Below are 24,816 nucleotides of genomic sequence, written 5' to 3' on the forward strand. Positions count from 1 at the left end.
TTTTAAACAACTTTTAACTAGATTTAATATTATCTTAAAAATCAGTAAAATTCCAATATTTCGGTGCCAAAAATAAACCACATTCTTCCTACATACATATGGAATAAAATATATGGCTGGAGAAAATAATAGCGGTTTTCGTATACAGTAGTGTTGACATCATTTTTTATGTAAATATGTATGTAAAGGAGGCTTGCCAGATTGTATAAATGTCCCCTAGAATTATTTTATTAGGTAAAACTTTAATACTTTATTTTGGAATGCCAGTAAGAATATTTCGCTGGCAAATAACTCTTTTCTAGTGGTTTTTATTGTTAGGTTAGCAACTCAAATCTTCAAAGAAACAAATACTTATTTCGATTGAAAATTAATTTTTCTGGAGCGTATGTATCAGCCCTATTCTGACTCATCATTTTCAATATTCGTGTGTTTCTTTCATTAGCTTCACTAAAAATGATATTTTGCATATTTAAAACAAAAAGACAGAGAAACATTCTTAAGAAAACTATTTCAGATTATTTAAAAAATATCGACTACCTATATTAGAATTCTAAATTTATGATTAGTTTTGTTTTCTCGCTGTTAATCCCAGCGAGAAAACAAAATTCCCCTTTGTACTCGATAATTAAATATACTTGGTAACCCTTAATACAACTTGTACATTTCTAATTGTACTTTTTATAATATCGACTGAAACTTACTATCTTCGGTGTTATTTGTGGAAAAAATTACAACTAATTTGAGTTAAAAAAGTTTCTAATATAATTGTCAATCAATTGAAAAATATCTGCAGTTTGTGAAAATAAATATCAAACAAAGAAATCGAACTTGTAATGAGAATAAATTTCATAGTCTAGCAGTGGAGTGGTGGTGATTTTTAAGATTTACAAAATTACCTGCTGCTTCTTATGACGACATTTTTATTTTATATTTTTATCTTCACTGTAAAAAATAGAACTTTTACAATTACGAATATTAGTTTTCATTGAAAATTGGTTTACATTTGAGATATTTTCAAAGTAAAATTGATTTCTTTCTATAACCCTTTAGTGTTCAAAGGTATGTAATAAATCCCTAAAATATATACATAGGTACACCTACAAATAGAGTCTGTAGCATTTTGTTGTCTACATTTTATGTTGATTGGTACTATGTTATAGTTAAAAATAATAATACATTGCTAAAATAGATTTTATTCATCTTAAGATTTTTTATTATACAAATATGCACATATACTGCGTTGATACGTCCATATGTACGTAAATATGTGCGAAAGTTTTATATACATTGTACATATGTATTTTCATATGTACGTATTTAAACGCTTTGTTATATGTACAATTGCACATTCATATCTACATACATATGTATGTAGGTAAGTGCATAAGTTTAAAACAATTAAACGATACCCTACGTACTTATCTACAAACTAGAAAAGTAATTTTCATTTCCATACGCTGTGCGTTTGTTTTAATACACACTATTAAAAATGGAAGTATATTGATTTTGTCATATCGTTTACAGCACCATTTTAACATGCATACCCACATATACCACCCCTTATTCAAACCGTATAATTAACTAGCTCACATCTGAATGCAACACTACAGAGAAGAGGATATAATACGACTTAGAATATATGTTCCTAAGTGGATTATTCAAATCCGATCTTCATTTAACTTAGTTCTATAAAAATGTGTTCTAAAGACTAGACTATTAACTCTCCTATAGACTCAACAATGCCGATTCATATATTATTATGTATGCAGGGGGATTTTGGAAAATTGTATTTTATGGAGCTTGAGTAAATTATAAAATAAACTGAAATCATTAAAAAATTGTGATCGTTAACGCATAAATCTGAATTAATCTGTTGTAAAACTTGGGTTAGTTTCTCCACAAAACGATTAAAAATAAGAAACATGATTATAAATATACTTTTATACACATTGTTTTACATGCAACAATGATATCAATTTCATATATAATATTAAAATATGTAGAAATTGGTAAATTAATTTTATGTCCATACATACATAAAATTTTATAGACAAACATATTTATAGGGGCTCGACTTCCTTCTTATTAATCCATTTCTTAAAATTAATTTGACCAGATAGCTATAATGCATATTCATATTAATTAATAACCCTTTTAATTTTAAGTTATAAAATGTTTTCTTTTTTATTTTTCATAACTAAAAATATATAATATAATTTCTTTCTTTAGATTTTCTTTTATTTGCTCAACATATATGATTTATATAAAAATAATGAAAATGAACATTTTAAAACGATATATTAAAATAAATACGTTCGAGTGGCAGTACACTGATTAAAATAGTCTAGTAAAAAATAAGTATTTTGAATTGGGAGTTTTTTTTAATATATTCGTAATACACGAATTCATTTAAAATTGGAATCTGATAAACAAACAATAAAAACAAAATGTTTGGTAGTTTGGAAAAAACAACTAATATATGCCACCAGATATTGCAACGTGAAACGAACACTAATGGAAATCCAAAAGCATTTGCGGCAAATATATTTCGAGAACGCTTTCGCATTGCAAAAAATCTCTATAAAACAGATTTAAGAGGACATTTTGGTTGTGTCAATGCAATTGAATTTTCTCATGGTGGCAGATTCTTGGCTTCCGGTCTGATATTTATATGAATATGTAAAATGCAAATATATTTTTGATTTTTCTCTTTTGTTTTTTAGGTGGAGATGACAAACGTGTTTTGGTTTGGGATGTTGAAAAGTCATTAGCTGGAATAGCAACACCTCGAGCTTTGGCAACTGAACAGGCCAGTAACATATTTTGCTTGGGCTTTGATAGTAAAAATCGTAAACTAATTTCTGGTGGTAATGACACCTTAGCGATTTCTCACGATTTTGAGACGTAAATTAAATGAAATAAAATACAATTTAAACAATTTTTATTTGATTATTTCAATGTGTGTCTTTATTTTTTATCATTTTCAGTGGAAAATTAGATAATGTTTTCAAACACGATGGGCCAGTTTATGGACTTTCGATTGATCCCCAAAATGATAATGTTTTTTCAACAGCTTCCGAAAACGGCGAAATATTGTTGTTTGATCAAAGATCGTCTGTACCTACTGTAGTTGCTTCAGTGCCATCTTCCTTTCATGCAGTCGAATTCCATCCAACAATGGGAAATCTTTTAGTTACAGCCAATTCTAAACGTGGCGCAACTCTTTATGATATACGTAAACCCAAACAGTAAGTTCAGACTCTCTAACAATACATTTCCTGATATGATTTCTGAAAGTTTTGACTACTTTCAGGCCTGTTATATTGTATGGTAACTTAGGAAACCCTCGCAGCTGTATGAGCGTACGATTCAATCGTACAGGCAAATTGATATTGGGTTTGCGTAGACGTTTGCCGCCAATATTGTACGATTTCAATTCTCCTGATCCGATTTGCACATTTTATCACAGCAATTACTATAATTCATGCACCATGAAAAGTTGTACTTTCGCCGGCGAAGATGATGAAATGGTTATTTCTGGCTCAGATGACTTTAATCTTTATGTTTGGCGTTTATCCGACATTGACTGTAATATTTTAATTTTGTTAAAATTTCATCCGTTTGTTAATTTTTCTTATATTTCTAGTGGATGGTACTGAACAGTGGGTGGAGTCAACGCAAATGGTTTTGTATGGTCATCGTTCAATTGTAAATCAAGTGAGATATAATCGTCAAAAATGTCTGTTGGCATCATCTGGTGTAGAAAAAATAATAAAGGTAAATATAAAATTTAAATTTACTTGTTTGTCTTTAATTTATGTTTTGATTCTTTTAGATATGGAGTCCATTTTCACAACACAACTGGACTGGTTCCTTAACTGAGGAGGCTTCCTGTTCGGATAATCCTCGTGAATTGTACTCTCCATATAATCTCTTTACCATGGCACTGCCGGAAAATTGGCATCATCTGTCGCATGATTACAGCAGTGAAAACACGAATGAAGATCCTCGTATGATGGCCTTTTTTGATTCTCTGATTCAACAGGAAATAGAAGAGTGGGAAACCAATAGCTCGACTGACGTATCGCAAGAAGAAGATCGAAGTATTAGTTCGTTCTTCAGTTGTGGTAGTACCAGTAGTAGTAATAGCAGTAGTAGTGACAGTAGTAGCAGCAGTAGTAGTTCAAGTAGCAGTAGCTCTTCCGACAGCGATAGCGATAATGAAAATAATGCAACACTGAGTAAACGCAGAAGGCGGTCCAAAAGACAAGCGCTGATGCGCAAGCAAAATCAACGGAAACAACATAACAAAAAGACTAAACTGGCAAAAAATAAACTTAATCAATTACAAAAGCCTACCAATCGCATAGCTTACTTAATTGCCAAGAAACGTAATACTTTAAGACGCCTCGCTATAAAAGGAGCCTCTCTCAATAATAGACGTTCAAACAAGCTAGCTATTGTGGTCAACGGCCATAAGCGTAGTTCCAATACTAAGCATAACCATCGTCAACGTTCCGTGCGTCGTCAACAAGATCGGCAGACACGGGTCAGTAGTAACTGTCTTAATAATGATAAACCAACTACATCAGCTGCTGCGGCAGCTGCTTTGGCTAAAACTTCAAGAACGCAACACAAGGTTCACAAGAAAAAACCTGAAGTGAAGTCAGGTAATTGGGATTTTCAATATGATTCATTCAAAATTGTATTCATAATTTTTTATTTTAGATTCGAATGCATCTTCAGAGGAAGATTCTGGAAATTTTGCTATCAGCAGTTCTAGTCGTTCCAATGCTGCAAACACATCCTCCTCTTCCAATAATAACAACAATATTAACGTACCAAGTACTAGCACAGGCATAACATCAAATTTTAGAGGTAAGTTAATATCTAATGCCGACAATGTCTAAGAAATAAGTTTATTGCCGGGATTTAAACTCACATATCCACAGATTTCTTCGGATTCGAACCATTCTAAAAGAATTGCTCTCGAGAATTAATAGGGTCAGAAAATTATATTGTAGAAATTACAAACGGAATGACTACTATATATTAATACTGGTCCACAATGAATATTTTTTGCTTCTTCCAGAGATTTAGTGACTAAATAATTTTATTTTTCTAAACAGTTTCTTATGTACAATACATTCAACTAGAAACAATATAGCAGCACAAATATTTCCTAATATAAGAGCATAAAATGCTAATTGTAGATCATTAATTTCAAAAGCTTTCCATTGATAAGTACTTTCGGCTATATAGTCGTCAAAGTTGTGTATTTGGCATAGAGCTTCATGTCTGCTCTCATCAATCCATTGCTGAATTAAGCCAGCGGCTAAAAATCGCAATAAAGCCACGTTAAATGTTTCCTCATAAGGTGAATCTTTTGAGAATAAGTACGCAATATGATATGTCTTTGGACACTCGGGTATTATGTGTATTTTCTTTGTTATAAAGTAATAAATATCCGCAATAAGTAAAGAAAACTCTCGTGTAACTGCAACAAATCCACCGCGCTTAGACATAATACTTATTAAACGTTCTTCCGGCTCACCAACTAACATTACTCGTTCATCCAAACTGTTGTATAATCTAGAATTTTGCCCTCTGAATAAATCATCACGCATGGCTGCATGTTTGATGAAGATTTTTAAATTTGCTTTTTCAAGATCCTCTAGTGAATTGATATCTTTGTAGTAACGTGGCCGTATATAGACTGTGGCCAAACTTGACTCCAAAAGAGCTCCTATAATTACACTCACCAAACACAAAGAAATTGCAAATATACGTTCGGCATTATAAGGTGGAAAACGAACTATTATCATTCGTACCCACAATATCCAAGTGTCTTTGAAGATATTTAAATATTGAAGATGTAATGACGAGGAGCTAAAGGCTGTTTTAAAATTTTCTCGTTTTTTTGAACTTCTGCCAATACAGAGATTTAGACGTCTAAGAAACATCCATACAAAAGATGAAAACAAACCCACCGTTAGGTAAACAAGCCAAATACTTTCATCAACGGCATAAAGTGGTAAAATTGATTGTGGTATACGTTTTGATTTCATAACATAACAACATAGTTTATCCATATAGACTGAAACCGAAAAATGTACATCTCGTGTAAGGTAGTCTTTGACGAAAAACCCAGTCATTGTTATGTCGGTTTCATTACGTATCATGCGACCTAAGGCGCCATTGAATGAACCATTTTCTAAACGCGCTCTGTAAGAAACCTTGTAAATGTTTGGCTTTTTTATTTTGTTTTGCTACAACTTACCCAAAGAAATCATCATCTGGCCATTGCAGTTGCATATTAAAATTGAATAGTTTTTCCAATAAATACGCCACTTTGGCGTCTACACCTTCCGTCCCCGTCACATTAAAGGTATCACGTTTCGCTTTCACTTCGGAGAATACTGAATCGAATATATAGACACGCATTGGATAACCATGAAGATTATGCAGAATATTCTTGATATTATGATCTCTGGTGTCTACCATAGCACCGTGCGTGGTATTACATGTAATGAAAGGATGATAAAACATTGCATGTTCGGTGGTTATGTAAAACACTCTGTAAATTTTTTTAGTCCTCCAATAGTATTCGCCAAATTTTGATATTTTGTGAAAATCTATATTTTGGTTAAGAAGCATAAACATTATACCCCTTTGAGTAGCACAGTTATCGAGCACTGGTTTCAATTCATCAGCCGATTTTATTTGTGTTATTAAATGTGGGCATAAAGGTGTTTGTACATGTTTTTTGTAATAATTCCATCCGTGTGTTATTGACAAAGGAATGTCCATATTAAACACTAGATTAAAGACGTAAAAATCTATGTTGTTATGCACCCAAATGCACTCCAAATGTTGGGCATGTTCACGTATTACATTCAGTGATTTGATGTTTTTGTGAAAATGTTCACCATTTATAACACACGTCTTTATTGTAATTATTAACATCAGCATCGCTATAAATTTCTTCAATGCTAAATTCATTCCGTTAGTTGATGATGTCTTATTCCTTTCAAATAACACTTAACTCTCCAAAAATATGTTCTGAGTTTTATAATTTATTCCTGTTAACAGTTAAATCTATTTTCATGGAAGTATAGTTAAAAAGAAGTACATTTTTACTATCAGCTAAACTGTCACTCAAATAAGTTCATTTAGAATTCTTGTTCCCACTAATAAGTTAAGTAAACACAACTTTTTTGAGAAAAATCAAAATTATTGATAGTTATTTTCATAACAGGTGGATATACAAATAACAAAAGGCTGGGACATTTTCGCCTATTTTCTTAGTTGAATGATATTATGCCGCCGTATATCTATACAGAGTGTTTGCAAAAACAACTGTTTTTTTTTGTATTAAATATAACAATTTTAAATATTTTGGAATATGACAATTATGAGCAGACTTTTATTTATGAATGATACATTATCGGACGCGGCTTTAAAAACTCTTTCAAACGATTGGATATTTTGTTATAATTGTTAATAATTCCAAAATAACATTTTAATTTGATCCAGCTGCAATTTCTTTAGCTGATTATTTGTTCCATTTGGCTTAAATTGATTATAGAATTATTTCTTCTAAATTTACATCTAAAGCTGAAGAACCCTATAAATATTGAAAGATATTTCTTTGAAAAACATATACTAGTACATACATCCATACATACATACATACATACATACATACATACATACATACATACATATATACATACATACATACATACATACATACATACATATGTTCATGTATTATAGTTTTGTTTTTATGCCTAAGATTTTATCATTTTCCTTAAAGTAAATATAATTTGTTTGTATTCGGGAACAGAAACTTGTTTAGTAAATTTATACATACGTATGTTTTAAATAAATCACGAGAGCATTATTTACTCGAATACACCTTCGGGAATATTCTTAAACTATCTATGTATGTATGTAAGTATGTATTTTTTTTATTTCGTGAATATATAATAGTAAAATGTATTTATTTGTGATTGCGAAGTGCTAGTCCTTTTTCTATTAGTAAAGATATTAAAGCCATTAAAGAGCCAGTTAATACAACATAAAATGCAAGTTGTAAATCTTCTATAGTTAAAATTTTATATCCTTGATGTGTTTCATACAGACGATCCTTCATAATTTGTATATCGACATCGGTTTGCATTTCTGCAATAAATTTATTGATTAGACCAGCATTTTGTATTCGTAATAATAAACGATTTATGGTTTCATCCCAAGGTGCATCCTTAGGCCAAACATACGATATGGCATAATTTTTAGGGCATTCTGGTACAATCCACAATTGTTTTGATACAATAAAGTGTAAAGACTGCATCATTAGGGTTGTATATCTTGTGACACCTGCTTTGCCACCATTAAGTGCAACATCCTCAACAATGTCTGAATACAGATCGTTTATAAAGCGTAATTTTTTGTTTAAACTTGCGAACAGCGGCGAAGTTTCACTGAAAAACAAGTCGTCACCCATCGAAGAATATTTGTACTCTACATTAAGTCCACTATCATCCAATTCCTGAAGAGTATGTATATCATTATAATATATCGGATGTATGTAAACAGTAGCTAAGCTTGATTCAAATATGGCTCCAAATATTACACTTATCAAGCACAGAGAAGCGATAAATACTCGCTCTGAATGAAATGGTGGATATTGTGTTATATTTACTCTCACCCATACGACCCACGTATCAATAAGTATTCGTACATATTGCCAGCGAAAACTTTTTCGTAAGCGGCTTCCCCGTATTTGAATTGTATTTAAATGCAAATTAAACACTCTTAGCAAAGCCCAAAAAAAGGAACAAACAAATGCCATAAAAATGAAACCGATCCAGAGATCGTATCGAACTGCAAATATTGGCACAATGGATTCAGGTATTTTTTTAGCTTTTGGTGTATAAATACAAAGTTTATCATCATAAACTGCCACAGAGAAATCCATTTCTGGTACCATGTAATCCTTAACAAAAAATCCTGTCACACATAAGTCCAATTCGTTGTTTACTATTGATCCGATAACACCGTTATATGTACCATTTGGGCTACGTTGTCTGAAAAATTTTAAAACAAAAATCTGATAATTCCTTATACCTTATCGAGCATTATCTGTCCAAAACGATAATGATTGAATTTGGATTTTTGTTGTAAATCGAAAATGAAACTACGATATGTTTATAAATTTATGTATAAAGTGAGTATCTTACCCGAAATAATTTCGATCAGGACTTTGTAAATTCATGGTAAAATTCATATATTTCTGCAACAAATTTGCAACTTTACCATCAACTCCATAAAGACTTTCGACTTTATTTGTTATAGGATTTACTATAGGCTTTGAGTATACCGATTTAAAAAGTTGTACTCGTAACGGATAACCTCGCATGTTATAAAAAATAGTACGTTCAATTGTTTCTTTACCAGTATATTGAATTACTTTTCCATAGTTTCCATATTCATCCAAAGCAAACGGATCATACATTAAAACTCCTTTATCTGTTAGAACAAAACTCTTAAATATGTACAAGCGTTTCCAACCTAAGTAGAAAATGTTGTGTAGTTCCTTAAAATCTATAACGCCATTTACAATAAAAAAGAAGATACCAGCCCTTTTTCCGAATTGTCGTGCTGTTAAACGCAAATCAGTCATACTAGTTGCTATAACGTAATTATGTCGACTATAATCGGTTGTTATTGCATTCGTTTTATTTTCGATCAACTCATATTTACAGATTGTAATGGGAACAAGTGTTTGTTGTAGAAACCATTGCGTATATGAATTTTCTACATCTTGATGATAATGATTGGAGCGTAGTTTTAAATGTAGATGTTTGACATTTAGCAACGGTTTTCTCAACCAACTTTCAATTGTAACCATTGATATTTGCTTACTTGCTGTTATCGACGATAAATTCGTATACGTTTTGAGTGATTTACAACAGTGAATTGAATATATTAGTAACACCAACTTTAGAAACATATTTTGCTTATTGAATATTCTAAATTCAATTACTGACTAAAGTATTAAAGATTCGTTTGTTACCTTTTATAAGATTTTTGCATTAGTTTTATTTTATCAATATCCGTCCAGATGTCCCATGAGAAGGAACAGTTAACTAAAGATGTTTACTTATGTTGACAGCATTTTACACGTTGTTATTATAATTTTTGCCAAATCACATAACTAAGTTTTAATTTTTTTAATATCACTGTTTGTTTTATTACACTGAGAAATCTTTGTTTAAAATACAATTATATATAAATACATTTTTTAAATACAAATTAATAAATTTGAAATACACATGACATTTTCTGGCATATAATAAGATAGTTCCAGAATGCACTTATTACATCATAAATTGTTCTAAATTACAATAAGACTTTTTTGAAATTTAAATGAAATTTCTAAAACTCTCAACAAATGGCAAATTATGAAATAAAATTAAAAATTTCTGAAATTTGTGCCTCTATTTTGGTTTACATTGTCAATACATATATTCGTAATCATATCCCACGCAAAAATTAACGAACATTTGTCTAATTTATTTAAAAAAATTTATATCATACAACGATACAACATCGATTGTGAATTGGATAATTATATATAAACAAATTGACATTTTATTTTACACAAAAGCGATTTGTCGCAAAGAAAAATTGCTTTCACCTAACTATTTTTACTAGAGTATATAATGGGAGCTTCGCCTCCCTAATCGAAATTAAATTAAAAACTCAGAATGTAAAAATATGTTTCCATATGTAAAATGAGTGCATATGCATGTTTGGAAGTAATAACGAAAAAACTAAGAAAATGTAAAATCGATCGTTTCCGTTTTTTGAAAAAAATAAAACATAACTCTAAAAATATTCATTACAACATTAATTTTAATTTGAAAACTGTCTTATTAATTTTTTCAGGTGTATTTGAACAAAAAAAATTTCTTCAAATCAATTTATGTTATTCATACATGTCCCATGTGTAATTACAGTTTATATTACACATATTCAATTGACACATTATTAAGGGTTCAATTAGACAATATGTAGTGTCAAAATATATGTACATATGTTTGTGTGTGAGAAAATAACTATTATTTGTTATTTCAATAAACAAAAAAATGTCATTTTCGTACTATCGATGTCATAATGGTCGCGTATATACATATATTAGTGGTGTCTAAAGAATAGCGATTATGCTCGACCTTTTTTTTAATATTAAACATTAAAAAATTTAGACTGACTCACACTGTATGGATAGCAAAATTGATTTTTTGTTATTCCTCTTAAAATTTACATACTTACATATTTCTTTACTATATTGAAAATGAAAAAAAAAGATCCTCTAATTATATAGACCATTATTCAAATAGATACTGTTTTTTCGAATTTTTGAACGTTGGTATTAAATTCTTCCCAAGTGCCTAAAGGGCTAATTTAGCTTTCTTTTACTCTATTTTAAATATCGGGCTATATACGATAAATTCCAATGATTTTTGGTAAATATTACCCACAAATAAATATTATTACTGATAATTCCCAAATATTACAAAATTTGACTTTTGAACTCCACACTTTATGGGTTAAGAATGTCCGATTTTAATAAAACTTCGTATATATATTTTATATTTTCTGGACTATAATACTCGCAAAATACTTTATTTAAAATGTACCACCGTAAAAAATTAATGCATATTATCTAAAATAATACAAAAAATGCGATTTTCCCAAAATCCTCCGAGTTCAAATCGCAGGTACACCTAATCTGTAGGAAATATTGATTTATTTTTTTACCGTTTAATAGCCTTATTTATTGTCTTTAAATCGCCATGAGTTATTCTAAAATTTGAGATCTTTTGAAATTTGTTTTACAAAGTTTCAAAAGAACTTAAATTCGAGATTTGAAACTGCCGTTAATGAAAATCAAACCTTTTAAAATATATCCAAAAAAAGTATTTTTTTTGTCACATTTATATGAGACGCGTTAATAGCCTGTGGAATTTGCTATAACTTTTAAAGTTTCCAACTAATTTTTCTGATTTATATCTTCTTGTAATGCTTACTATGTGCACATTATGATTCATTTACAATAAAATGAAAAATTTGATATAGTTTCACAACCAAGAGAACATATCTAGAGTGGGGGACCTGCAAAATTCGCAACTTCGTTTTTTGGAGCACTCTACAATACATACACAAATTTTGATCAAAATTTTGACATGTGGTCGGTCATACAGATTAATAATATCCATTTTTTCTAAATTAATACTATTTTACAAAAATAATGATTAAAACATTAATTTTTTATAAAAGTTTAATTTTAAATGAAAAAATATTCTAATAGTTATACAAGGCCTTTTGTAATTTTACGTTTTTACTTCCATTTAACATTACTTTTTACAATCTCACCGGAAAAACACAATAATGCAACGAAATTACCAAAAAATAAAACATAAAATGCTAACTGTAGGTCTGAGAGAGTTAAAACTTTAAAATGTACAATATTTTCAAACAGGTGTTCCTTCATTATTTTAATATCAACCTCGTTCTTCATCTCGTCCTCAAATTTGTGTATAAGTCCAGAACATAGAAAACGTAACAATAGATTATTAATGGCATTACTCCAGGGTGCCCCTTTAGGCCAAATATATGATAGACTATATTGTTTTGGACATTCCGGAATAACCCATAGATGTTTAGATACTATCATATTATAATTGTCCATCATTAAAGTTTTATATCGACTGACACCTGCTACATTTCCATTTTTGACAACATTATTTAAAATATTAGATGAATTATGGTAAACTAACTTGCGATTTAAATTACGAAATAACAACGACGTTTCACTAAAAAACAAGTCATCAGCAATCAATCGATGCTTGAAAAGTATTTTGAAATCGCTTTCATCCAATGCTTTGAGAGTGGTAATATCGTTAAAATATAACGGGTGTATATAGACGGTAGAGAAGCTGCATTCTAAAATCGCTCCTAATATAACGCTACACAAGCATATGGATGCAACTAACATACGCTCATTGGCGAAAGGGGGATATTTTAAAAGTGTATGACGAATCCATGCCATCCAGGTGTTTATTAAGAGGTCCATATAATGGCAACTGACTCTTATCCTACATCGCCGACTTGTGTTGTCAGGTGTGATTTTTAGCCATATATTTAAAGTTCGCAAAATGAACCATATTACGGAACAAACAAATGCCATTAGGACGAAACATATCCACACTTTATAGTTTAACGAAAAAAGAGGCGAAACTGAATTCGAAATTTGTTTAGCCTTTTGGGTGTAGATGCACAATTTATCATCGTACACGACAACGGAAAATGCAATTCCAGTTGTTAAATAATCCTTAACAAAGAAACCAGTTAAACAAACATCCAGTTGTTTGTCAATGGCAGAACCAATTGCTCCACTGAAACTACCGTTAGGTAAACGTGATCTAAAATAAAAGTCATAAGTAAAATATATAAAAAAAATTTTCACTAAGAAATATTACCCAAAATAGCTCGGATCAGGTTCTTGTAGAATTAAAGTAAAATTTAAATATTGTTGCAACAAAGATGCTACTCTGCCGTCTACTCCTTTAAAACCTTTTATAGCTTTGGTTTGCCCATCGATTATGGGATGCGAATATGTAGATTTAAACATTTGCACTCTCAATGGATAGCCACGCATATTTGAAAACAAAATTTGTTCCATGGAATAGATGCCTAAGTATTTAATGACTTTTCCATATTTTTCACCCGCAACACTTATGGCAAAAGGGTCATAAGTAAAAACACCTTCCTCCGTTAGAAGATAAATGTTATAAATTAAAAATTCACTCCACATATAATGGAGTGTCTCGCGTATTTCCTTCATAAGCATAATCATATCGCCACCATTTATTACGAAAAAATAAGCTCCAGCTGTTTGTGCAAATTGTTTGGCAGTCATTTGCAGTTGATTTACATCACTCAGTATTACATAATTGTCAAGATTATAGTTGGTATAGCTTTCAGGTGCCCCTGCTAAATAAGTGCTTATAGTAAGTGGAAGTTTAGAATGGTGTAAGAACCAGTGTATGTATTGATTATCTATATCATCAATAATAGTTTCTAAGCTAACTTTCATTTGAAAGTTATGCGGTAAATTGCTTATGGGTTTCTGTAACCATTCCGAAATAAGATCGAATGAAATTTCTTTGAAAGTCTTAGATGGTTTTAAAAAATTGTGTTTATGCAAAACCCCACTTGAATTAGTAATAAATAATATATAAATTATTATTGTTAACATTATTTAGATAGGTATTAATTTAAAAATTTGTATCCTTTTTTTTCTACTTAAAATATGCATTTTAATATAATAACTATAAATTCTAAATGTATGTTCTATTTATATTCATTTTTACAAATATAGTTCATGCATATCGTCAGCTTATTATGATTTTGATCAATGTGTTAAAAACTTGATATTGAGAAAACCAATAAAGAAGAATTACACAAGGTTTTCTCAAATAGTTTCCAATTTTATTTAAACTTTTACCATTTATTATTTTAACCATTTTTGACTTCTTCGGTAATAAAAATCGGAAGAGTATATTTATCTATTTTAAATACTGTAACGATACATCAAATATAATTTTTTTTTTCAAAACATACACAAACGCTTAGAGCGTAAATATTACTCAAAAGTCTCATAAACTTTAGTTTTTTAATTATATATAATCACATAAACAATATGTTCACAATATCCATTCATAACAATTTTTTTAATTTTTTAAATTATCCGTTGGTCAAATCAAAAATATGCTGACGAGATGTAACGTTCTTATTTGCATATACAGTGTGAAACAAAAGTGTACCAATAGTCAGAATCTGTGGAGTATAGGGCGTATCCGTTTCTAAAACCGAAATCATTATTTAGCTGATACAAAACAATTCTAAATCGTTGAAAATAATTTGAAAAATGTCTTCAGAGCTAATTCGGAAAAAAACTTACTTTGCACAGGTGTGATAAAAATGAAAGTGGTTTTATGAGTTTTATACAAAAAAAAACGTTAAATTATCAGATTCCATGAAAGGAAAATTTATTAAAAATACTGAGTAGCATATGTTTGTTTAAAAACTGTTTTCACAGGTAGTAAAATCAATGGTAAAATTTTTGGAAAAGAATGCTTTGAAAATCGGATGTTGCTTTTTTTTGATTTCCCAGTAATAAGCAAAATATTCGATTTTCTTTAAAGAAAAAATAATACCTCAAATAAACTATTATCACTTCCGATAGAAACATATTCAGAGGATGTTCAAAGAAAATAGGAATTACAGTATCTAAGTTGCATTTTGACTTGGTCAAAATATTATCATAATTTACGAAATTTGATTAACACCCACTCAAACTTATTTCTTAATTTTTACGCCTCATTGTAAACCGTGTAAAGTAACAGTATGTAAAGTACTTTGCTTTAACAAGTAAATTTTGCTAAAAAAAACATAGATCTAGATATAAGCTATTTAATTATATATTTATAAGTGGTAGTACTCATTGTAGGTGTAGTGTAAATGTTTTATCTGTGGTGTAAATGAATAACTGAAATAATACATTAGATGACCTTTGTATTAAGACAACAATTTATATATTATATAAACACATAGACCAAACATCTATACGAACTTCGACAATTTTATCAATTAAAGACACATTTTATATGCACATGTATTATTTCATAAAATACATATAAATTGGAAGTTATAAATAAAGTTCGAATATTTAGAGTCTGACCTTGAACTTTATTAAAAATTTAGAAAATTTATATTTTACTTTTAATTTTTTTTTAAATACACCCTTTATTTTACAGATGCTTTCCTACGTCTCAGTCGTCAGATATTCATGTCAGATTCAGAGGATGACGATGATCTTGATGGCGACGTTAACAAGCAAAATAATCATTCAAATACTAGAAACGAAACGGTGGAGGAGAAAAAACCAAATGGCGTCAATAAGTCTACAAGTTCGAAAAATAACACCACCACTACTAAAGAATCTCGCACAAATTCATCGAGATCCTTAAGATCTAATCAACGGCCAAGAAACTCTGCAGCTATAAACGTGATTAATACAAATGAAACAGTTCTACCTCAAAAAAATCATCCTACAAATAATGAAAGTCCTTCAAATAATGTTAACAATGACCACGATGATGTTGACCACAATAGAAATAAAGGTCATAGCAGGAGTAAGAAAGTAAATGGTAACCAGCGAACGTCTCCCTTACCGGATGCTGATCTTGGGAGCTATAGTAATTCTAGTAAAAGTCATAAAAAAAGACGTTGTGTCGACACAGATGTTCTAGGTGACTATCCAACTACAAGCCAAAATGATTTGTTTGAAGAGAACACAGCATCCACTTCCACCTCGAATTCATCTTACTCATTAAGAGATAATTCACCGAAAACTCCAAAAAATCAATCCCTTCAATCTCCGGTGAAAAGGCGTAAAATGTCAATAAATGATTACATCAAAGTGCGCAGTGATTTTACAAATGGAAATCTTGAGGAGCGACTGGAAGAAGATGAAGTTGAGTTTAACAATAATGAAATGAATAATAATGATATATTTGCTATTCAGGATGTCAATATCAATATGAGTAGTGGACAATTAACACCCCAAAGACCCAATTCAAATAACATAGAACACAATAATGTGGCAAATTATGAATATGCATTAAATCCATCTCAACAATACAACAACAATAATTCCTATTTGTTTACGCCCGACAGTGGTGTCAGCTTAAACAACTCCACTACTCCTAGTACAATAGATCACAACGATATTCAGGCTTCCACCTCCACAACTACAACGAGAATTGGCACCTACCTTTCACCCTGTTACGAACACAACGACTGTGATGTTAACAAAAGCGTAGATGAACGCGAAGGCGATGACGATGAAGGCGTTGTCGTCATCAAAAATCGTAAAACGAGTTTAAATCAATTTCAACAAAAAGTTGCCCGAGTGCGTCGTAATTATAGAAAACAATTCTTTGATGATACCGAAAGTGATTAAATTTTATCATCATTAACTTTCTCTAGATCTAGCCACAACATCGTCATATTTTATCTTAGCATTATTTTATATATATTTTTTTTATTTCTATACATATGTACTTCAAATCACCAACATAGCACCACATACATACATACATATAGTTGACATATACATACGATAAATAAATAGGAGATACAGAAATTATACAAGACTTACCTACACTCACTCTCACTAAAATAATAAAAATACTATTTACTATATGGCTATATGTATGTAAGTAATTCCTTTTCAACCAGCAGTTGTCACTTGGTTGTCCATTTAATGCCGAATAACACAGGACTGCTGCACATACTCTCTCACAATTAAACATATAACAATAATTGAAGGAAAATATCAGCTTTTTACAAAAAAACATCATTTATTTTCTGTGAATATTTCAAAAATATATTATAATAATTATTAATTAATGTATTATTTCTCTTAACAATTCAGCAATGTAAACATTTAAATATTTAATTTAATAAATGAAAATTGCATTTGAAAAATTATCAATGCTACTTTGAACTATTTTAAAAAAAGGGGGGGCCTGGACACAACTTATGTTGTAACGTTTAAAACTTTAATTGTTGTATTGCAGCAAATTTTAGATTGAAAAATATCGAGTGTACTAGTTTAAAATTTATAATCTTGCAATAGTATAGCAATTATTACAAATCTATTCAGAATTTCATTCTCACGCTCATAATAAATGAAATTAACCTAAAATCTTTCAAAAACATGTTTACTTAAATAAAATACTTGATATATTTGTTTTTATTTTAATAATGCAAATTTTATTTCAATTATTTTAAACCAAAAATTATTAATAAATGTTGTGTGTTGTTTTCGTTCTGCAATTTAATAGGCTTCTAATTAATTGGTGAGAATCTTAATTAATTGTTTGTTTTTAGTCTTAAAACTAGAATTTAATTTCTAAACAAAAGTGTTGTTCCAAGCTCTTATACTTAAGATACAAATAGAAATGAAATTAATTTTATTTTAAATTTTTTAACTCTCTAAACGGAATTTTTAAATAAATAACGATAGAATCAGTGTGTTTGTTTTGCTTATAACACGGATAATCGGTTAAATTATAACGAAGGATTCAATAAACAGGTAAACATGTATGTATGTGTATTATCAAAATATAGAAATTTAGCAACAGAGATAAAACACAGTATTTAAATATTTCTAAATATAAAAAATAAATATCGAAGACAAAATTTCATAAGATTAAAAAGAAAATGTAATAATTTTTGTAAAATGGACAAAAAAATCTAATGAAATATAATACAATCGCTTAGAATTTGCTTTTCTATAATAAAATTAATTATCTATTCCTCTGTGTTCATGTCACTAGGCTTAAATGGTAAATTAAGTTCCTTGCACCAGTCGATGACATGTCTTTCTAATGCAGAACCAGCTCTATATAAAGAAAATAAACAATGAGTATTTTACATAAAAATAAAGTCATTTAATTCAACTTACTGGTAAATCTCATTGCCCTTAACGTTGTAATCATCACAATTACTAAATACGAGTTCGATATCACGCATAACTTCCTCATTAATCTGATATGAGCCCATATTAAGTTTGGATTTGACTTTTGCGAAATCCATGGGATTCTTTATGATATCGTAGTAATCGGGTACCTCCGACTGAGAAACTGGCCTAAGGAAGGGCCAAGCGTGTTCATTTTTCATAATTTTCTCTAAAAGTTCATAAAGAGCCGGACTATTCAACGGCAAATTATCTGCTGTACGACGTATTGATCGCCGACTATTGGATTTAATATTTTCTTGTGTGGACGATACGTTGCCATTGGCCAAAGAATTCCGCTGAGATGGAGGACGGCCAGGTCGACCTCGTTTGACAAGAGGTTCGTCGTCATTATCATCATCACTCTCATTATCAGATGCCGAATCTACAATATTAAAATATTATTTTATTATTATTGAATTTATATTTTCTATAATCATGTAATCATGTAATTTAAACGCATGAAAATATGATAACATTTCAATACAATTGTTGTTGTTCTTAATACATGAATTTATTTTACTTACCATTTGCTCGACTTTTTCTTTTCTTGTTGCCATCTTTAGTTTTGCATTTGGTACAAACAAAATTATATCGTGGCATACGTTTCAAGTTAATACACTCTAAATGGAATGAGTCTTTACAACGTGTACAAGACAATTCACTGCCATCATACGAGCAAACATTGCATACGCTTTCATCTCTGAAAAACAGCAGAAGCAAAAAAAATAAATACGATAATCGATATTTGTGCACAGAATTTTGCTTTGTGCACTGAATTTATCTTTTGCAAAACTTACTCATCGACATCAGACTGATTATTTGATTCTGTTATTTGTTCTTTTTCATTGTCATCATCAGCGTCATTTTCTTCGGGCTGCAGATCTTCTTCGTCGGTATCATTTAAGGTGTGTTCAACTTCCACTTCGTCATCATCATACAGCTCTTCGTCTTGATCGACATCGTCTTCATCATCTTCCTCCAAGGCTTCTTCAATTTCTTGCGATTGTAAGCGTTTTTTGCTACGCCCACCACCACTGGGACGTCCCCTTGAAGCTTTTGTCTCAGATGTAACCGATGACGCATCACTGTTGTCTTCGTCGACAATAAATTTCCGCTTACGACTTTGTGTCTTCTTATTTTTCTTATCACTCTCATTTTCCAGACCCAGCCGAGCCACACATCGTTTGCAGTACCAATTGCCCTCCGGTACAGTCTTCATTTTTGGTTTCATGCAGAACATGTGAGTACCACCGTTGCATTCATCGCAAAGCAACATTTTATCTGGATCACTACCCCGTCGACAGACCATACAATTGGATTTATTCGTAGAACGAGCCCATATAATACAATCATACAAAACGTTTAAATGCAAAAACACCTGAGAATTCATTAAATATTTAGTATGAATATAAAATGAGTACGGTTTTATTTTTAGCATACCTGTGAGTAGCTGGTACTCTCCATTAACGATACCTCCCATTGCCGCAAACGATCGATGGCTTGTTGTTGTTTGCGTTCCATTAAATCTTTGTCTTTGATAACCTGTACACCAAAGGGCTCTTTGAGGAAACGCCTTTCCACTGCTTGTTCAACTTGAAGCAAGGCCGAAGCTAATTGCTTAACGTATGATCGTAAAGTATCAGAATCGTGCAGTGAAATACCCTCATCACCACTGTCTTCGGAATCTATTTCTAATGTATCGCCCAATGTTTCACCGGGGTCACGATAGGGTTTTCCGGCATAATTTCTATCATCGCCGTCTTTGGTATCGACTTCATTGTCCGAACCTTCATTGTCATCATCTTCATCATTATTTTCCTCCTCGGTCACGGATGCATTTTGTTTGGGTGGGCCCCACTGCAATTTAGCTTGAGGGTCGTAACAGCTTTTGTGCAAATCTTTTCTCCATTTTTCCATATCTTTTACTTTAAGGCGGCCCAGATCTCCTGTGTAAATTTCACTTTCGAATTGTAAAATTCGTTTGACCAAAGATCCATACATCACTTCATTTATATCGGTGGTCCCGATGGGGAAGCCGAAATTTGAGTTGTTATATTTTCGATAAGTATCATTCATCATTTGAGTTTTAAATTTTTGACTTTGCTTTGAGTTTACACTTAACATGTCCACAGGACAATTTTTGATGTGTTCCTGAATTAGATCCTTCAGTGTGGTCAATTGTTCACGTAGTTCCGATTCTCGAAAACCTAAAGGATTAAGAGAATCTATTAAAGCCTCAAGATCTTCTTTCTTATAAAGATAAGACCAATGTTTGCGATCCGTATTTCTTTCGTCGTGGACAATACAATTACGTGGTTCTCCTGTACACATAAAAAGCTCATATTGTGTTGGTGATGATGTCGTAGAGGCATTTTCATCATCCACATCCATTTTTTCACCATTAACATGACCGTTTGTTAGCCCATTGACGACTCCGTTCTGTTGATTCTGATTTTCCTTATCCTCCTGAGCAGCCTCTGTTTCCTTTTCTTTCTTGTTTGCTGCTGAAGCCATACTTGATTTCTTTTCTTCCTCTGTGTACATTTTCAACAAATACGAACGGAGTTCTTTTCGGTTTTTGGGTAAATTCGCAGCGTTTGCTGTTATTCCGCTTTTTAATTTGTTCTTAGGTGGATTTTCCAAACAGACATCCATGCAGTCGGATGAATGTTCCACAAAAATACCAGGCATTGACTCCAATACGTAATACTTACGATAGGCCCGATCCATGCCCAAATAAACAAGGAAATTGAAAAGAGTTTCATTTAATTTGCACACCTGTTGTTGGAATTTTTTGTGTTCGCGCTCTGATTGCGCTAGAAGCTCTGCAACCTTTTTATTTAGTTTGTCTTCTAAGTTTTTACGTTTCTCAGTGTCCTTTTTAACATCTTCCTCCATACACTGTTGATTGAATTCAATTGTTAGGGCGCGTTTTTGTGTTTGAACTTTTGTAACTCTTTGATTTTCCGCCGTTACAAGATTCTTTAGCTCTTGTCTGGCACTACTGGTTTGTTCCATTCTCTCTTCAATAAGATTTATAGTTCCCGAATATGTCAGCATCTGAGCCATTAAACACTTTAGAATGCGCATTATATCGACGAATGGCAATTGATAGACAGTATATAGTTTCAAAGCACGAACTATGTGAGGAAATTGTGTTCTCAATGCTATACCGGGGTCTTCGGATGAAGTATATCCGTTTCTGTACATAATACGCCATTTTTCAGCCGTCTTATTTCTCACCACAGCCCCTGACGACAGAATATGCAAACGCAAAACTTCACTTACTGTTAGAGCATCTAATGGCAGTTCATTTAATTTGAATGAAAAATGACGTTTTACATATTTGTGAGACCAAAATGGTATGTGCGAATCGCCTCTTTTATATTCTACAAAGCATTCATCTTCCTCCTCTCGTTGAAGATCCATAACTGTGCCCAATAAAATGAGTATGATGTCAGAAAGTGGTCCGGCCACTTCTCGTATAGTGAACGAACGAGCCATTTCAAAGAAACTCAAATTACCACGGAATACCTCAATTCCTGACAAGATACCAGCGAATGTATGCATAAACTCACGCAACATAAATGCATCACCCACCAATTTCGCTGGCAAAATAGTACTAACAGGTAAGAACGTTGGCATTAGACGCTGGTCAGTTCTCTCCAAATCATCTGTTTTAGTAAGTAACGCCGCACATTCTTCATCAATTTTCTCCATAAGCTTTGCACGTTTTTCGGCTTTCTGACGCATTTGCTCCAAAAGTTGTTCTTCTTTTTGACGCCTTAAGCGCTCCATTTCTTCTTTTAATGACTTGGCCTTGGCCTCTGATTTTTCCGCCTTCTCCTTTTCCAGCTTGGCTTTCTCTTGCGCACTGACAGTTTTACCTGCGGACTTTTCATTCTCCGGCTTCTTACCGAAATAATTATTGAGAGTTGATTGCTTTTTGGTCTCCTCTGGTTTCTTTATTTTAGCCGGCGTAAAGTGAGGCATTTTTCCAATAAATATTTTGTCGAAAGTAATCTTTCGTTCTGTGACATATTTCTGATATGATTCTGGTTTCGGTCTTAAAATACCATCTACTCGCACGACATTGTTCTTGATAAACATTTGCAAGTTTTCAGAAGTAAATTCAAACCTTTGGCGCTTTACTTTATCAAATGGAACTGTAGCTTCTGTTTGAGACTTACCCAAACTCTTTAATTTGTACAATAAATTCTCTGTGTCCTCGTAAACACCATTCGCTGGTACTTTCTTATCTGGCGACTGAATATCGACTACTGTGTAAGGGGCATATTTATTTTTTTCCATAATCTGAACTTCCTCATTGAGAAAGAAACGTTTGCGCAGAAACCGAAATGTTAAAGCATTCAAAACGTTCAGAGAACTCTGTTTGGCATGTTCTATAACAAGCATTACTGGCGGACGTAGACTATCCTTAAACATTTCCATTTTTTTGCGTGCACGTTTTTCACTTTTCAAAGCTTCGGCATATGTGAGATTATCCTTACCCGTGGCTTCACATTGCCACACAGTCGAATTTATAGCCATTACATGACGAAAGTAATCCCTACATTTGAAAATTACCACCAATTTTTATGTTAATTGTAGTGTAAGTAACAGTAGATTGTCACAGTATACTTACTCATATTGTTTGAATATTTCCTTGGTCACCTCGCAGTAGAATACTTCTTCATTATCGTGAAACGTTTCATCCTTATTTTTGGAGGGAGCATTGTCAAAGCCATCGCGTTTACAAATAGGCATCTTTTATATACTTTACTTATTAAAATTATTGTAAAATGCAGACTTTCCTAGAGTTTTTCTCTATTATTCTTCTTTCAAAATTCCTTTTTGTTGTTTATACAAAAAGCATGTGTGTGTGTTAGTGTGTAAAATGTAAAGTCTAGCACAATTTTTACGACACAAGAAACAATTTTAAAATACAACTTTCGTTATTTATTCAAATGTAATTTGATTTAATTTTCATTCTCCAACAACCAGCAAGTTGTTTTTGAACAGATTCTTTAGTTTTTATTCATTAAATTTTAGTGAAATTTAATAATTTTTGCACAATTCACGCGCGAAAATTTTAATGTATGTTTGGCGTGCTTTTTTTGTACGAATTTACTAAAAAAAACGACAATCAGGGTACGCTCATAAAGGTGATGTCAATTGAATAGTTCATTGAGGTAGACACAACTGTCAAAGTATATTAAGAGTTGCCAAAATGTCAGAAAAAGTCGAAAATAGTCGTAAAGTCGGAAAAGTCAAACATAGTCAAAAAGTCGAAAATAGTCGGCAAGTCTGAAATAGTCAAAAATTCGGAAAAAGTGGAAAATAGTCAATAAGTCGGAAAAAGTCGAAAATAGTCGAAAAGTCGGAAAAAGTGGAAAAGTCGACTATTTATATATTTTTTATACAACAATAGTGAGACATACATGGAATTATTAGTTCCCAATATTTGTATTTTTACTACTACTCCCATTTTTGTAATATTGCTTATTTTTTGTTACTTAAATTATTTAAAGGAAAAGGACAACATGCTGTGTTGAATTTTTCCTACAGTAATGGGCGTAAAATTCATTTTTGGAGGGTTCTTATATGACATGTTAGGTTAATTATGAATCGAACCTCATAAAATTTGATGGAATGATTTTTGTTACCATAAAACTTATGTTTAATTTAATTGACATTGTGATATGTTAAGTCAGTAATGAGCGTTAAAGAAATTTTTTACACCTTTACTTCTTGGATATTTGGTTTTTATTTAATAGAAAAGCGGTAACGTTATTTTAGTAGCCTTATCGGTGTTTTGACTTATTTTGGTATCGATATTTTAGCGTTATCGGCATTTTTACTTATTTCGGTATTGCTATATTAACGTTAAAGGTATTTCAACTTACTTTGGTATTGGTATTTTAGCGGTAACGACAGCTTAGCGATAACGATTGCCAACCGGTTAATTGACATTACTTTTTTAATAAAATTCAAACATTTCCAAAATGAACACGTTCTACGTTTGTTACAAACTCAAAATGTATGTAAAATGACAGAAGATCAAATAAAGAATTTGCAAAAATTGGCGCGAAAATATGCAACTGCGCGCAAAAAATTGCAGAATTGTTCCTTCAAACAGATTTTGTTTGATGCCC

General features: G+C 31.4%; 4 protein-coding genes across 4 annotated transcripts; 1 reads left to right on the forward strand and 3 right to left on the reverse strand.

Annotated features, from left to right (window-relative positions):
- Window positions 1-660: 660 nt before the first annotated feature.
- LOC111690636 (DDB1- and CUL4-associated factor 5) lies at window positions 661-17,601 on the forward strand. Its single transcript, XM_023453163.2, has 9 exons — window positions 661-1,059; window positions 2,230-2,658; window positions 2,724-2,904; window positions 2,988-3,248; window positions 3,314-3,588; window positions 3,647-3,777; window positions 3,836-4,670; window positions 4,729-4,878; window positions 15,891-17,601. Exons 2-9 carry the CDS (start codon window positions 2,448-2,450, stop codon window positions 17,096-17,098), a joined length of 3,252 nt encoding a protein of 1,083 aa, XP_023308931.2. The 5' UTR covers window positions 661-1,059; window positions 2,230-2,447; the 3' UTR covers window positions 17,099-17,601.
- LOC111690577 lies at window positions 4,789-6,824 on the reverse strand. Its single transcript, XM_023453082.2, has 2 exons — window positions 6,281-6,824; window positions 4,789-6,225 (listed from the first exon to the last, which is right to left on the reverse strand). Exons 1-2 carry the CDS (start codon window positions 6,808-6,810, stop codon window positions 5,097-5,099), a joined length of 1,659 nt encoding a protein of 552 aa, XP_023308850.2. The 5' UTR covers window positions 6,811-6,824; the 3' UTR covers window positions 4,789-5,096.
- LOC111690517 lies at window positions 7,993-9,916 on the reverse strand. The gene is made up of 2 exons (XM_023453013.2): window positions 9,246-9,916; window positions 7,993-9,092 (listed from the first exon to the last, which is right to left on the reverse strand). The coding sequence occupies exons 1-2, from the start codon at window positions 9,914-9,916 to the stop codon at window positions 8,006-8,008; spliced, it is 1,758 nt and encodes a 585-aa protein (XP_023308781.2). The 3' UTR covers window positions 7,993-8,005.
- Window positions 17,602-17,886: 285 nt separating the features above from the next.
- Window positions 17,887-23,783, reverse strand: LOC111690496 (bromodomain adjacent to zinc finger domain protein 1A). Its single transcript, XM_023452985.2, has 6 exons — window positions 23,307-23,783; window positions 20,102-23,231; window positions 19,459-20,039; window positions 19,186-19,361; window positions 18,608-19,043; window positions 17,887-18,544 (listed from the first exon to the last, which is right to left on the reverse strand). The coding sequence occupies exons 1-6, from the start codon at window positions 23,426-23,428 to the stop codon at window positions 18,454-18,456; spliced, it is 4,536 nt and encodes a 1,511-aa protein (XP_023308753.2). The 5' UTR covers window positions 23,429-23,783; the 3' UTR covers window positions 17,887-18,453.
- Window positions 23,784-24,816: the final 1,033 nt, after the last annotated feature.

This window comes from Lucilia cuprina, chromosome 4 (assembly GCF_022045245.1).
Source record: "Lucilia cuprina isolate Lc7/37 chromosome 4, ASM2204524v1, whole genome shotgun sequence".
In the NCBI taxonomy this organism is placed as follows: domain Eukaryota; kingdom Metazoa; phylum Arthropoda; class Insecta; order Diptera; family Calliphoridae; genus Lucilia; species Lucilia cuprina.

What these genes read in the sequence shown, in the direction of transcription:
- LOC111690517 (XM_023453013.2), bottom strand. Translation starts at nt 9,916, where the DNA reads ATGGTTACAATTGAAAGTTGGTTGAGAAAACCGTTGCTAAATGTCAAA. An exon ending in CCTGATCGAAATTATTTCGG is followed by an intron (nt 9,093 to 9,245) that starts GTAAGATACTCA and finishes AAAATTTTTCAG; the next exon opens with ACAACGTAGCCCAAATGGTA.
- LOC111690577 (XM_023453082.2), bottom strand. Translation starts at nt 6,810, where the DNA reads ATGGACATTCCTTTGTCAATAACACACGGATGGAATTATTACAAAAAA. An exon ending in CCAGATGATGATTTCTTTGG is followed by an intron (nt 6,226 to 6,280) that starts GTAAGTTGTAGC and finishes GGTTTCTTACAG; the next exon opens with AGCGCGTTTAGAAAATGGTT.
- LOC111690636 (XM_023453163.2), top strand. Translation starts at nt 2,448, where the DNA reads ATGTTTGGTAGTTTGGAAAAAACAACTAATATATGCCACCAGATATTG. An exon ending in GCGTTTATCCGACATTGACT is followed by an intron (nt 3,589 to 3,646) that starts GTAATATTTTAA and finishes TTATATTTCTAG; the next exon opens with TGGATGGTACTGAACAGTGG. An exon ending in GTGTAGAAAAAATAATAAAG is followed by an intron (nt 3,778 to 3,835) that starts GTAAATATAAAA and finishes TGATTCTTTTAG; the next exon opens with ATATGGAGTCCATTTTCACA.
- LOC111690496 (XM_023452985.2), bottom strand. Translation starts at nt 23,428, where the DNA reads ATGCCTATTTGTAAACGCGATGGCTTTGACAATGCTCCCTCCAAAAAT. An exon ending in AATCAGTCTGATGTCGATGA is followed by an intron (nt 19,362 to 19,458) that starts GTAAGTTTTGCA and finishes GCTGTTTTTCAG; the next exon opens with AGATGAAAGCGTATGCAATG. An exon ending in AAGGGCAATGAGATTTACCA is followed by an intron (nt 18,545 to 18,607) that starts GTAAGTTGAATT and finishes TTCTTTATATAG; the next exon opens with AGCTGGTTCTGCATTAGAAA.